This window comes from Perissodus microlepis, chromosome 2 (assembly GCF_051167445.1).
Source record: "Perissodus microlepis isolate ML-2025 ecotype Zambia chromosome 2, ASM5116744v1, whole genome shotgun sequence".
In the NCBI taxonomy this organism is placed as follows: domain Eukaryota; kingdom Metazoa; phylum Chordata; class Actinopteri; order Cichliformes; family Cichlidae; genus Perissodus; species Perissodus microlepis.
In genome coordinates this window covers 31,823,727-31,837,202 of record NC_140462.1, presented here as the reverse complement: position 1 = coordinate 31,837,202, position 13,476 = coordinate 31,823,727, and the positions used below count along the sequence as shown (strand labels likewise).

Below are 13,476 nucleotides of genomic sequence, written 5' to 3'. Positions count from 1 at the left end.
ACTATTGGCCCATACAACACATAACGCCTCATAACATTCCCGAATGCACTTCATGAGAGGCCAATCACACCTGAGGAGAGAAAGCTGTTGAGGCTCTTTGTCATTATCTGGGATAATGGGGCTTTCCACCACTCTCACCTTGTCATAGAGTGGTTTACACTCTAACCTTGTTTGATGATGCAGCTCCTCCCAGCATATTCCCCATTTTTGAATCCTATAGAGGAGTTCTTCAGTGCTTGGAGGTGGAAGGTTTATGATCACCATCCCTGTGAGCAGATGCCCTTGCTGGATGCAATGACTGCCACTGCAGAGGTGCAGAGGAATGTCAGGGTTGTATACAGCATGCAAGAAGATTTTTCCCTCAGTGTAGTATCAATAGTAGTTATTTCTTATACTGTAATAGTTTGTTGTTGTTGTTGTTGTTTTTTTTACAGTATTTACAGTATTTAAGTTTTCAGCAACAGGTTGAAAAAGTCATGGAATCAAAACTTCATCAAAGCAAGATGTCCACTACCTAGCACCATGATACTTACCTTGCAAGTGGTGGACATCTTCTTAAGCTCCTTATGTAGGATGTGGTTGCATCTAATTAGCATGTTTTATTTATTTATAAATATTTATATTTCAAAGAATCATATCAGTCATACCAACTGGTATGTCATGAAATTCTTTTTTTTTTTAAGTTGGGCATATAATTTATTCTCAGTTAAAATTCATTCTCAATTAACTCAATTAGCATCGAGAAGTTGATTTATTTATTTATTTCTCTTAAACTGAGATGTCAGTTCTTTGTGCTTAGAGTGATTTTACTACATTCTGACACAAAAAGCAGATGAAAAAGTATATAAACAAACACAGACCAGAACACTTTCTGTAATTGTCTAATTAGGATAAATGTTAGTCTGACGATGCAATTGTTGTCTCAAAACAGTGGTACTAAACTGCTTCAGCTCTTCAGTTTCAGCTAACGCTAGTGATCTTTGTTTTGCACGAAACAAAGGAAGACGAAAGGTCTCTTGAGAAGCTTTTTATCTACCTTTGCAATGTCTTCCTTATATTTCTTTGCAGAGCATTGTTTGCACACTGAGGCAAACACAAAGTCACAGTCATCACTGACAAACAACTGTGGATGGAAACTTAAGCATTTCTGTGGTTGGGCCTTCAAAGAAAGATGTGAGGGGCTTTTCTTTCTGTCTCATTCTCTAATGTAATCTAAAGAAGATGGTCTTGCACCACTATTCTAACATAACATTTAAAAAAGTGAGATGACAATATGTAATCGTCATGAGTATAACAAAAAAGCTTACAAAGGCAATTAAAGAGTTAAACAGGGAAGGGTAGAGATCCACCTTCTCAGTCATATGTGACCATTGTTATCACACTTTTTTGTGTTTTCTGTTTTTTCATAGTAGCCGGTATAAGAGGGGAGGTGCAAATCAATTGTTCCTCCTGGCCTCTGTGGCAAAGGCAGGACTTTTAAAATGTTTGTCAAATTATTGTTTACAGGTTTGAAGCCCTGATGTGGTTTGTTTCCAACATGCCTGGCATAGAACAGCGACGGACAGGCAGCTTGTCCAGATTATTATATAATTCATCTAGAAGTAGCTTGCTTAAGTCGACTCTTCTCTCACTTCCTATCCAGTTCAAGTTAACAGTTAGTTCTGTTATGAGTAAACAGCTTCAGTGGTTGGTCAAAGGATGGAGACATGGCCCACCACAACCTTTGTCTGTCAGTGTTGCTGTTGCACGTGGCTTTGGTCATTGTTCTCTTGAGAGAAATGCGGAGGGCCTTTAGAAAGTGCTGTGAGACCAGCAAGAACCTTTATTCATCCGAATGTATATCTTTAAACCCTTTTTTAAAATCAAGAGATCGGCTGTTTTAGTGTTATAAAAACCCATGTGTCCATCTAAAGTCGTGGCAGACACATGTACAATTGTAATATATACAGTTCTTTAGCAGAACTGCAGTCTGTCATTAAGTTCCTGTCTTTATCTTCTATCACTTTACCTTTGCTTGATACCATATCCAAATGATAGCAGAATTAGGACATGGTATGAAACCAAAGGTAAAGAGGCTAGTTTCACAGAAGATATTTAAGACGGTAAAACCTTAAATATAATGCTGTCTCACATTACTAATTGCAGTAATGTTCCCATTGTGCTTATAATGCTATGACAAAGCATGTACATGAGTGGTAGCTAAGACTTGGGATACTATGAGTGATTAAGTGCGAAGTATTGAGACAGATTGGTGTCCAAAATATGATAAATTCTGTCAAGCATTTGGGATCAGTATTATTATAGTACAAGAATCTTTTGTGTGTGAAAACTGACACAAATTTCTATTTTTTTCTCCCCAAATTTCAAGGGACAATGCTGTTTAGGCTACTGGTACAAAAGGCCAGATATTCCTTTTCCTAGTCTAGTCTAGTTCTAACAACACAGGGACACAAGAAAAAAATGTGTGCATATTCAACCAATGTGAAATTGTTAATTTGTTTGCTGCATTTTGAAGATGTATTAGGATGTGAAATCAGAAGACTGGATTGAGCTTAACTGTCACTGTTAAAAGTACCCCACACCAGTCTGCATATAAGTAACCTAAGCAGGAAGAGACACACAAAACCAGCATGCAGAGTTGGGGAGGTGGTTGAAATAACACCCTTCATTGTCTATAGTCACCTCAGAGGACTGTTTCATGGTGTCACAAACAAATACAATGACTTGAAAAAGCTGAGAAGTTTCTTACTTCTTAGGTCTGTTCTGAGGAAACCGCTTCAGAGGTTGGTCAGAGGCCTTCCACACCCTTCATTTGTGAGTGTGGCAGTTGAATGTGTCTTTGAATCACTGAAATCTTAGATGAAAACACTTTCATATCAAACATTCAGACTATAAGCACGGATTGTATTTCTAACATGATTCGGTTAAAGTCAAGTCAAGTCAAGTCAAGTCAAGTCAACTTTATTTGTCAATTCTGCCACATGTACAGGACATACAGAGAATGGAAATTTCGTTACTCTCAAACCCTAGATTAAAAAATGCAAATAAAATAATTAAAAATAAAAATTTAAATAAATACAATACAATTTTACATATAACAAGAAAGCTATGCAATATACAATATACAATATTCAAGTAAGGATAAATGACCATGAGTGTAAACCAGGCAGAGTAGTGCAAATAAGCAAATAGTGCAAATGGAGATTAGTAATATACGGTAAGAGATGGTATAACAACAAAGTCTTATGAGATACTGGCAGTCCAACGCTCCACAAAGTGACTGGTAACTGGTGCAGGCCAGTGAGTGAAGTCAGAGAGTGTGTGTGTGTGTGTGAGTGTGTGTGACAGAGTTCAGTGAGACCATGAAGGAGAAGAGGGGAGAGGAGGCAGAATCGGAAGGGAGTTAAGCTTCCTGACAGCCTGATGGATGAAGCTGTCCTTCAGTCTGCTGGTCCTGGCCTGGAGACTCCGCAGTCTCCTCCCTGACGGCAGCAGCTTGAAGAAGCTTTGCATCGGGTGCGTGGGATCAGCCGCTATGCAAAGGGCTTTTTTAGTGAGACGGGTGCTGTAAATGTCCTGGAGGGAAGGGAGAGAGACACCAATGATCCTCTCTGCAGCCCTCACTATGCGTTGGAGGGTTCTATGACAGGACGCATTGCAGGCTCCAAACCACACAGTGATGCAGCTCGACAGGATGCTCTCGATGGTGCCTCTGTAGAAAGTGTACATGATGGGGGCTGGTGCTCCTGCTCTTCTTAGTTTGCGGAGAAAGAAGAGACGCTGCTGTGATTTCTTGGCCAGTGCTGTGGTGTTGTGCGTCCAGGAGAGATCCTCTGTGATATGCACACCCAAGAACTTGGTGCTGCTCACTCTCTCCACAGACGCTCCGTCGATGGTCAGAGGAGCATGTTGGGTGTGCATTCTCCTGAAGTCCACGACAATCTCCTTCGTCTTCTCCACATTCAGAGAGAGATTGTTGTCAACACACCACGTGGCCAGGCGTCTCACCTCACTTCTGTAGTCGGTCTCATCCCTGTTGCTAATGAGACCCACCACCGTTGTGTCGTCCGCAAACTTGATGAAGAGGTTGGAGCTATATGATGGAGATGAGAAAGCTGTCATACACTTTGGCAACCTAATACTTGTACAGTTAGAATACAGTGATGTATATTATTGGCAGTTGACACATATAAAGCTCTGTTTCTACTGTGCCTACAAGCGTTCCCTAAAACCCACAGGTGGTGTAGCTCTCAAAATATCTTTTCTGTATCATTTGAAATTAAAAATGTTCCTAAATATTTATAATCTTTAAAGTTAAGTCATTACTATTTTAATTGATCAACCTAATTTTCTAAACTCTAGTAAAATGGAACATTTTAGTTTATGACCAAAAATAGCTTGTATCATAAGAGTGAGGTCTGTCTGATTTACAAACACGATGAAGCTAAAACAAATTCCCAGAGCTCGTGCTGGGATTATGATTGTTCTAGGATGCCCTCTGGATCCAGTGGAGGTGGTGAGTGTCAGGAGATCGCTGGCTAAGCTGTCATCCCTGTTGGACCACATCTCCCACCCCATGCAGGAGATTCTGACAGCACTGAGCAGCTCCTTCAGGGGCTGCAGCACCCACGATGCGGGACGGAGGGATTCTGCAGGTTCTTTCTTCCAACTGCTGTCAGACTCCACAACAAAGAGTTTGCAGATGACCACACACACAGACAGACACACACACACACATCCACACATGTGCAATACCACTAAGTGTAATTTTCTGATGAAACACAGTATTTTATTCTTTTTATCTTATTCTATTCAATTGTTTTTCTTAATTTTGTTGCTTGTAACTTTACGTTGTCCACTTTCTGCCGTGACCCAACACATTTCCCACATGTGGGTCTAGTACAGGTTTATCTTATCTTATCTTATCAACAAGAATTTCAGTCATACTTTAAATATTCAGAATAAATAAACTGATAATTGCTTTCACACGTCACCAAATGAAAAGATAAAAGATGTTTCCTAAACAGGAGGAAGGTCATTTCCTATATTTCAGCCAATCACTGATTTCTGCTCTGAAAATATTCATCACCTTGCGACTAAAACTTCCATTTGGGCAAGAGGAGCTCGTAGTGTGCGATAAGAGCGCTGCACCACAATGACTGCACAACTGACTGCTTTGATTCTTCTTTGTACACCATGTAAGTGCAATTCTTTGCTAGTGAGAAAAGCATGATACTAAACTGTTGTTTGCACTGCACATCTTTACCAAGGCTGTTTATTAATGTTTGTAACAATAATTGCTTTGATTTGTCATTTTGTTAACTGTAATTTTTCTTTCTTCAGTCCTGATTCTGACTGCTGACCTTCTTCAACCGATTTCTTTGACTGCTGTTGAACCTGGTGACAATGTCACTTTAGTATGTAATGTCTCTGGGATGGAATTAAAATTTTTCTACTGGCATAAACAGCCTCTTGGACATATGGTCCAAAATGTTGCCAAAGTCATCCGTGGCCAAAGCACTATTTCTGAGGAATTCAAGGATTCACGTTTCACAGTTATAAAAAAGGCATCTCAGTATTTTTTAACTATCAGAAATGTCAGTAAAGAGGATGAAGCAACATATTTCTGTCACACTGGAACAGATTATTTTCTTAAGTTCAGTGGGGGCACATTCTTGGCTGTGAATGGTAAAATGTTTTTCTTTTTCTGCCGATCTCACAGATCACACTCAAAGTTTTAATGAATTTAAAATAGTTTACATTGTGAATGTGTCTTAATTTGCAGATCACATTCACCATTCATCTGTCTATGTGAAACAAAGTCCACAGAAGGCATCAGTTCATCTGGGAGACTCAGTAACATTAAATTGTTCTCTTTTCTCTAACAACAATGAAAAATCAGTCCAATGTCTAGATGAACACAGAGTGTACTGGTTCAGAGTTCAGAGTTTCAACCTGTTGACAAGGCAACGTTGGATCAATCAAATAATTTGGTAAATGTGTGCCACTTTAAAAAATAATCAAGCTGTATACTATAGTTGTTTTTTTAAAAAAATGCCATATTAGAGATGGTCTCAAATGATACATTTAGACAAGAACAAAAGCTCTAATATATAAAATATAAATAACACTTAGGTATGTGAACATTTTGCAGAATGACAAAGACAGGACAACAAACTTTGCAGCACTGCGTTTCTCCACAAAAAGAAAGAACAGAAGAGCGTACACAGAGTGTGTGTACTCTGTTCTCAAAGCAGATAATTACACCTAATGCCCTTTCTAATGTATGAGCAGTCCTTGAGTACCAGACATAGTATATTCATAAGTTATTAGCATTTAATAATAGCTGCAGCCTCACAGAAATAGAAAATAATTTTGTTTTTGTTTTCTTGTGAGAGAGCCCTAGCCTTTCAGTTTGGTAATTAAATTAATTAAAGGTACAAGTTTAACATTTATGCATGTCATTAATATTTATATTTTGTGTGTATATTGTATTTATAAATGTGTATTTTTGTATTAGTTTCTCATATAGGAAAACTGAATGTAGGCTACTTCAGTGTGTCTGTATGTGAGTTACATTTTTGTTGAACTTCTATTGAGTTTTATGTTTCTGGATTGATTTGATTTCTAGCTTTCCACAGTGTTTCACTGACTTTCTCTATTCCTGTTTTGATTCTGTGTTAATGTCTTGGTACTACTGTATCCCCAAGTCTGTTAATGTCTGTTTTCTCTAAAGGTGGGTTTTGCTTTTTGCTGTGTGATTGTCCTATTATTTTCACCTGCAATTCTTCTTACCTGTATCTTGGCCCTTTTTGATAATAACATGGTGATAGCAGAACTCAGTAACAAAGGGTTAATAATTATTGTCTTTACAAAATTAATGAATCCAAGTGATGTACAGGGCCAAAAACAAGAGCAATAATCAGTAAATAGCAAATGCATTTAGAAATATAGTAATATTTTAATATAGTAACAATTTAGTTAAAAGAAGAGTAATACAACAACATTATAGCTTTATTTTTTCACATTTCAAGCTTTTTCAGTTGCTTATAATTAGCATCTTATAATGTTTTGATATGCTGAACTGAAAAGTCTTTAGGTAAGATGTGAAAAATATAGTGAATTCTCATGTTCCTGGGGAGTTTGAGGCGTACAAAGACAGAATTAACCAATAAGTCTTTTTCAAACTGTTCCAATGACGTTGGTTTACAGTTTCTTAGATTTATTTAATAAATGTAAGTAATGCTGTTGGTGGAAAGTCAAATCTTCTGATCCTGAGAGCAGTCAAGAGCCAGGTTGAATGACAATATGCAAGCCGCTTATTCTGTTCCTCAGTTCAAAGCAAGGCTGCATTTGTGCTGCCCTATAAACGACAATAGTGACAAATATAGTGCTGGACTGGTGGGACAGACAGTTTGGTCTCTTGACTCAAGAGCAGTGGTTGATACCCCAGGGAAGCCTCAAACTGGGTACAACCCAGTGGCAATGGAGGTCAGGGAATTATGGGCATGCTCAACCCTGGCCAGGTGCAAGCTCCAGGTGCACAGATAAGTCTAGCTTCTGGTTCACCGTCTCCTCTCGGTCTGCCCTTTAGTCTACCTGTGGAAACCAGAAGTGAAGTCCATCACTCCACCTCTCTTCTCAGGTGGAGAGGTGGCCTAGCTTTTCCTTACTATCCCACCTTTGGGTGGAGTTCATGCTTTCTTAAGCTTCTTGACTTTTAGACATCACACATGTTCAGCATTCACTCATCAGCTTGCAATATTTAAAGACTGGCTCATGCTTCCACTTTATGGCAGATTGTTGCATTCTCTAGTGATCAGCGGGTCCTCTGATGTTTTCTTCTTGTATCCACTTTGTAATTTTCCTTTCATTGTGCAAATTACCTTCCTTTGAATCTGGGATTTGCTATTTTAAAATATTTTGAAATACATCTTGAATACTGTTGCTGGTCTTTCTGATTCAAAACATTTCAGTGGAGTTTTGTTCATAGAAACTAAATGTCAAGCCGAAATCGGGTCCTTTGTACACCATGTAAGTGGATTTGTTTTCTAGTAGAAAAATCATGATGTTCTTTGTACTATGCTAAAACACAGCCATTGCAAATATGTACTGCTATGTATTAATCCTTGTATTATTTGTCTCTTATTGGTCCTCTTATTTGTCTTTCCTCTGAAGCGCTGATTCACACTGCATAGGTTCCTTAGCCGATCTTTTTGACTTGGCAAAATTATTGTATCTGATGAATTCATTCACATTTCAGAATGAGAAAAGAAGCATCTCAATATTTTTTACTATCATAAATATCAGTATTCAGTATTAAGAGAATAAAGCAGAATATTTCTGTCAAATGGGGATTGGGTATTCACATGTATTCAGCAATGACACACTCTTGACTGTGAAAGTTAATATTGATCTTTTTTGCAAATCTTTTTTTTAATTAATTAAAAAAAAAAGATGTTAATACAATTATCTTAATTCACAGATCAAACAATTTCTGTGAGCAAGTTTGATTCATGTTGCCTCAGTCTGGTCTTTGCTGCACTCCTGCAATAGACCTTCATCTTTTTTTCATTCATTCTGAGTCCTGTGTTTGGGTCCTAACTCCACTACATTGTTAACTATGACTATTTCGATGTTAATGACATAGATTCTAAAATATCCAGCCCTGGTGATGACAAATGTTTAGAAAACTGCCAAATGAAGTTGAACAATACTGGATTTGCACTAGAAGGTGTGCTATTTAGATTAGATTAGATTAGATTAGATGAAACTTTATTAATCCCTCGGGTGGGTTCCTCCGGGAAATTCAGTTTCCAGTAGCAAAGCACCGAAAGAAGTTGCATGTTACAGATACATTAAGGGGAAAGAGAGTAAGGATATAAGCATATTTATTAATTACATTTAAATTACATTTATTAATTGTGTTAATGTTGAGAAATATAATAACCATAAGAATTAAGGCATTTTGTTACAACAAAGTAAAGACAATATGGTAAAGACAATGATGCACAATGATAAATTACATCCACTGTTGATTATTGCTTTATCCTGTCTATACCAGACAGTGCACTGATCAAAATCACTTCTTTTACTGATGTTGGAATCTTTAATCTTCTCTGATGTTTCCCCTGTTTGAATACATCAGTAATTTCCTGTTGCTCTTTGATTGTGGTTGCAATACTTTTCTTTCTTTTTTACTTATTCATGGTGATATCATCATGTAAATCATAAAATAGAAACAGAAAAATACAGTTGGGATAGACTGCATATTCACTATATAATTACAAACAATAATAATCCCTTGGTTTCATAGATTTCTGTTTTTGACATTTTGACTTTAATGGGTATGTGCCAGTGTAGCATGCACCCTAATTACCTGAGTATCATACATTCCAGGCAAAACTAGGAATGTTGCTATTCAGGACTGATCTTGACATGTGTGCAAGTATGTACATTTTCAATTTAAATACATCTAGACATTAATAATAATGCTTATGGAAAGACAATACATAAAAACCTATTAGCGCCAAATTAACAGCAAAAAAAGTTTATTTTATTCCAACGGATGGTAAATAGACCTAATCCAGCCCAAAAGCCTTGACAGCCATGTAGATCTGCCGCTGTTTTGCTGCCTTTGGATCTTTTCTTTTACTTCTTTCAACTTCCATCATGGTAAAGACAGCAGCAGATAAAAGCCATGTGTCCTTATTTAGGGAAAATACAGCCATTAAAATATTAGATATATCAAAACTTTAAAATATAAACAGAAAAAAAATTATGAAAATAATTTTAGCTTTAAGTACTGTACCTGTTGCCCTTTCTGACAACTAAAGATTTTCTGCAGGACTGCAACTTAATTATGAAACACAGAGGAAACAGTTAATAAAAATGTAAGATTTATATGCTTTTATTACACAAAGAACTACAACCAATTTAAATTACCTTTGGAATGATCACTGTTGTTTATCTTGATTGTGTAAATGAGGACAGCAGTAACAATCAGACTTACAACCAAGACAGCAAAGATCAAAAAAAGAGCTCTACTGGCTTTCTGTGACCACACACTGCTTTCTGCAGTCACATTAAAATAAAAGATAAAAGGAAAATATGAGATTAGTGTGTAATAAAAAGGCTCATGCACAGCAAATCCAGCATGTCCAAATTAACACTGTCGGATTTGATTTCAACACTATTAAAGTGTCTATATGGGTCCACACCAGAGAGTGTTAATTTAACTCTTTTTGGAGAGTTGGTACGTTAACTCTGATTTAGTGTTAAACACCAAATCTGTCTGGAGTTGATAATTTAACACTTGGTGTTAAGAGTTTATATATTAACTCTCAAAGAGTATTTTAGTTTAACTACGTAACAGTTATCTTCTAATTAATTCTAAAAAGCGGGGATTTTACTGTTCTGAACTTCTAGAAATTTCTTTTGGAAATAAACATTTACTAAAAAGACGCAATGGTTTTTGAAAAACATTTATTCTGAACCGTGCACCACAATTTCAAAACATTTTCTGAAAGATGTAACAGTGTACATGTTCTCACTTTCATTAGAATTTTGTTTATCAAAAGGTCTGACATAGGTGAGCTGGTAAATGCAAATAACAGCATTCTCATCACTTATTTCTTCAATACAATATGCATGTCCTTCATTCATCACTTTGTGGAACTTCAACGCACTTCTGCTCTCCCCCATATTCCATCTTCACAAGCATATCCTATGTGGAGATTGAATAAAAATTAGTTGACACTAATTAATGGTACAAATAATCCTGTAATCAATTGCAGCACAGTAAAAAAAAAAAAGAATCCTTTTTGAGCCATTACTTGTGTAAAGTATTTTCCCAAAAGACAAGGACACAGGCAACAGGTAATACTGAACTAAATGTAAAACCTCAACCTTTTTCATTTTTACCTAAACCGTGTGCACAAAACTCTGGAGGGATCTAAATGCTAACGTAGAACCCAGTCAGGACATCTGCTACTGCTTCACATTCTAGACATTGTTTTAGGTGTATTTGACCAAAGGTTTGACTGAAAATTCACATGCAAGCTTTTTTTCAAGGCTGTAGTATTTGCCCGCAAACAATACCTTTCAGCTAGCTAAAACAGAATATTATGCTATCACCGAGCAACATGGCTAATGCCTTCCACACAGCTTTGTCTCAACTCCAAAGAGCCACAGAAGTAAAAGCTAATAATAATAATTGAAACAATCTTTGAAAAAATGACTTACCAAGCATGGCGAACCACTCAAATATGTAGAGCAAAATGTTCTGAAACGGCTTCACTTCAGCTTCGATTGGAGCCTATGGTGCTGGGGGCGGAGTCTGTGAATTTACTCTATTGGTGTCATAGCCCCTGTAGGAGTTCAGAGTTAAGAGGTCAAGAGTTAATGTTTCCATTGTAACACCTCCAGATTTGACATAGAAACACTCATTTTTAACACTCGATTTTAACTACTATCATTTTACACCTCAGAGTTACATTAAAAGAATGTGACTCTACTTAGAGTAAAATTAACTCTACTTTTGCAAGAAGACTACTAACACCAAAACATTTAACACTTTTGAATTTGCTGTGTGGTTACTTGTAAAAGTGCAAGTTCACATATATTTTACATTTGATAGACCAATGATAACGTTACCTCGAGTATCCAGCGTAGTTCCATTTCCAAATAATATCTCCCACATGCGGCCACAGCACAGTAGTAAGTCCCAGCATCAGAGGAGCTGACATTCTTAGAGAAGTGATAAAGACACCTCTCCTGTGAGTCAGATTTTTTCTCACATTCATTATAGCTATTTGTGTCAGCGTAGATGATGTTTGGGTAAGTATTATTTAATCCAGTTCTGACCCAGAGAACATTAAGACCTCCTGGACATGTCTTGTTCTCAGAGTCAGAGAAGACTGAACACTGAAGAGTCATCGTGTCTCCTGGACGGACTGGATTTGATTCTATCAGCAACTGACTGACTGCAAAGTTTGATGTCCTCTGAGTGTTTCCTGTGCAATACAAAGACATTCTTCAAAACATGCCTAGAAAAAAATGCCAAAGTTTGTAAAGGTAGGTTGGCTTATTACCTTTTACTAACAAATACGTCCCACTCCATGTAGTTCCAATCCATTCTGTGTTTGCACAGTGATAGAGTCCCTCATCCTCTTGAACTGTCTTTAAAATGGTCAAGCTGGTAAAATTCTTACCATCGTATACTCCATATCTTAAGCTCGAAAATCCAGGACCAAAATCAGCTGTAGATTTATACAGTGTAACTATTAATTTAAGAGTATCCCCGACACTCTGCTTGTACCAGTTGACTCCTCTAATGCTGAGCTCTTTGGGAATAGCACATGTCAAGGTTGCTGGTTCACCAAGCTGAACAGTTTTAACTGGAACCAGAGAATCTGAATTAAGAGAAAAGATAGAAAGATTAGAAAGAATTACAAGCTTTGTAAAAGTAGGTCTTTTTTTCCCCTTCTATAAACAAACTCCATTTAACTCCAATCCTTTCTGTGTTTGCACAGTGATAGATTCCCTCATCGTCTTGATCTGCTTTCAAAATGGTCAGGCTGGCAAAATCATCACCTATGTCAAATTTCAAACTAGTAAATTTAGGACCAAAAGTAGGTTCTGTAGATTTGAATACTGTCACTATTAACGTCAGTTTTCCCAAAGCTCTGCTTGTACCAGTGGACTCCTCTACTGCTGAGCTCTTTGGGTATAGCACATGTTATAGTCGCTGGTTCACCAAGCTGAACAGTTTTCACTGGAACTACAGTATCTGAATTAAGGGAAAGCAGAAAATGTAAAAAAAAAAAAAAGTAACTTGAAGAGAAAAAAAGAAATATCAAATATTGTTTAATGTGGTAACCTATTAGTGCAAAACTACTTTAACAACAATTTATACATACCTATTTGACAGGTAAATACTTAAGAACATTTTTGACAATTTTTAAAAAAAAAAAAAGCACTTACATCCTTGGTGAATTAAAAACAATGTAATCCATAAGATGATCATCTTGACAGTGTTTTCTCTTGGGGACCTCAGCCGTATTTCAGTGAGTGGAGGAGGCAAGATGGTTGTTTTAAGTCAGACAGTATCTGATTGGTTAACACACAATAGATTCAAAAGTACATTTCCTGTCACATTTGTCTCATCTTGGGTTTTACAAAACCTATCACCTCTCTTTCATCTTTTGTTACAACTGTCCGTTTTTGTAACAATAGCGCTGTTGCCTCTATGGGATTTTTATTCTTGTCCTTAACCCTTAGGCACCCAAACAGGACTCAGCTCAGTCACTACTGCTATTTGTGGCATGTAGTGCAAGGTACACATATACAGACCCTTTCCAAAAAATTTGAATATCATGGAAAAGTTTATTTATTTCCATACTTCTATTCAAAATGTTAAACTTTCATAAATTATAGATTCAGGGCCCACAACTTAAATGATTTCAAGTATTTAGT

The 13,476-nt window shown here is 36.9% G+C and overlaps 1 pseudogene and 1 gene segment (V, D, J or C); one reads left to right on the top strand and one right to left on the bottom strand.

The window, feature by feature from the left end:
- Positions 1 to 5,321: 5,321 nt before the first annotated feature.
- LOC146392951 (Ig heavy chain V region 36-60-like) lies at positions 5,322 to 7,662 on the top strand (the record flags this gene model as incomplete). The annotated part of the segment is given in 3 exon segments: positions 5,322 to 5,688; positions 5,786 to 5,971; positions 7,595 to 7,662. Coding segments are annotated over 3 exon segments (621 nt in total), but the record flags the coding sequence as incomplete, so codon positions are not given.
- Positions 7,663 to 8,972: 1,310 nt separating this feature from the next.
- Positions 8,973 to 13,027, bottom strand: LOC146392950 (uncharacterized; annotated as a pseudogene).
- Between the last annotated feature and the right edge of the window lie 449 nt (positions 13,028 to 13,476).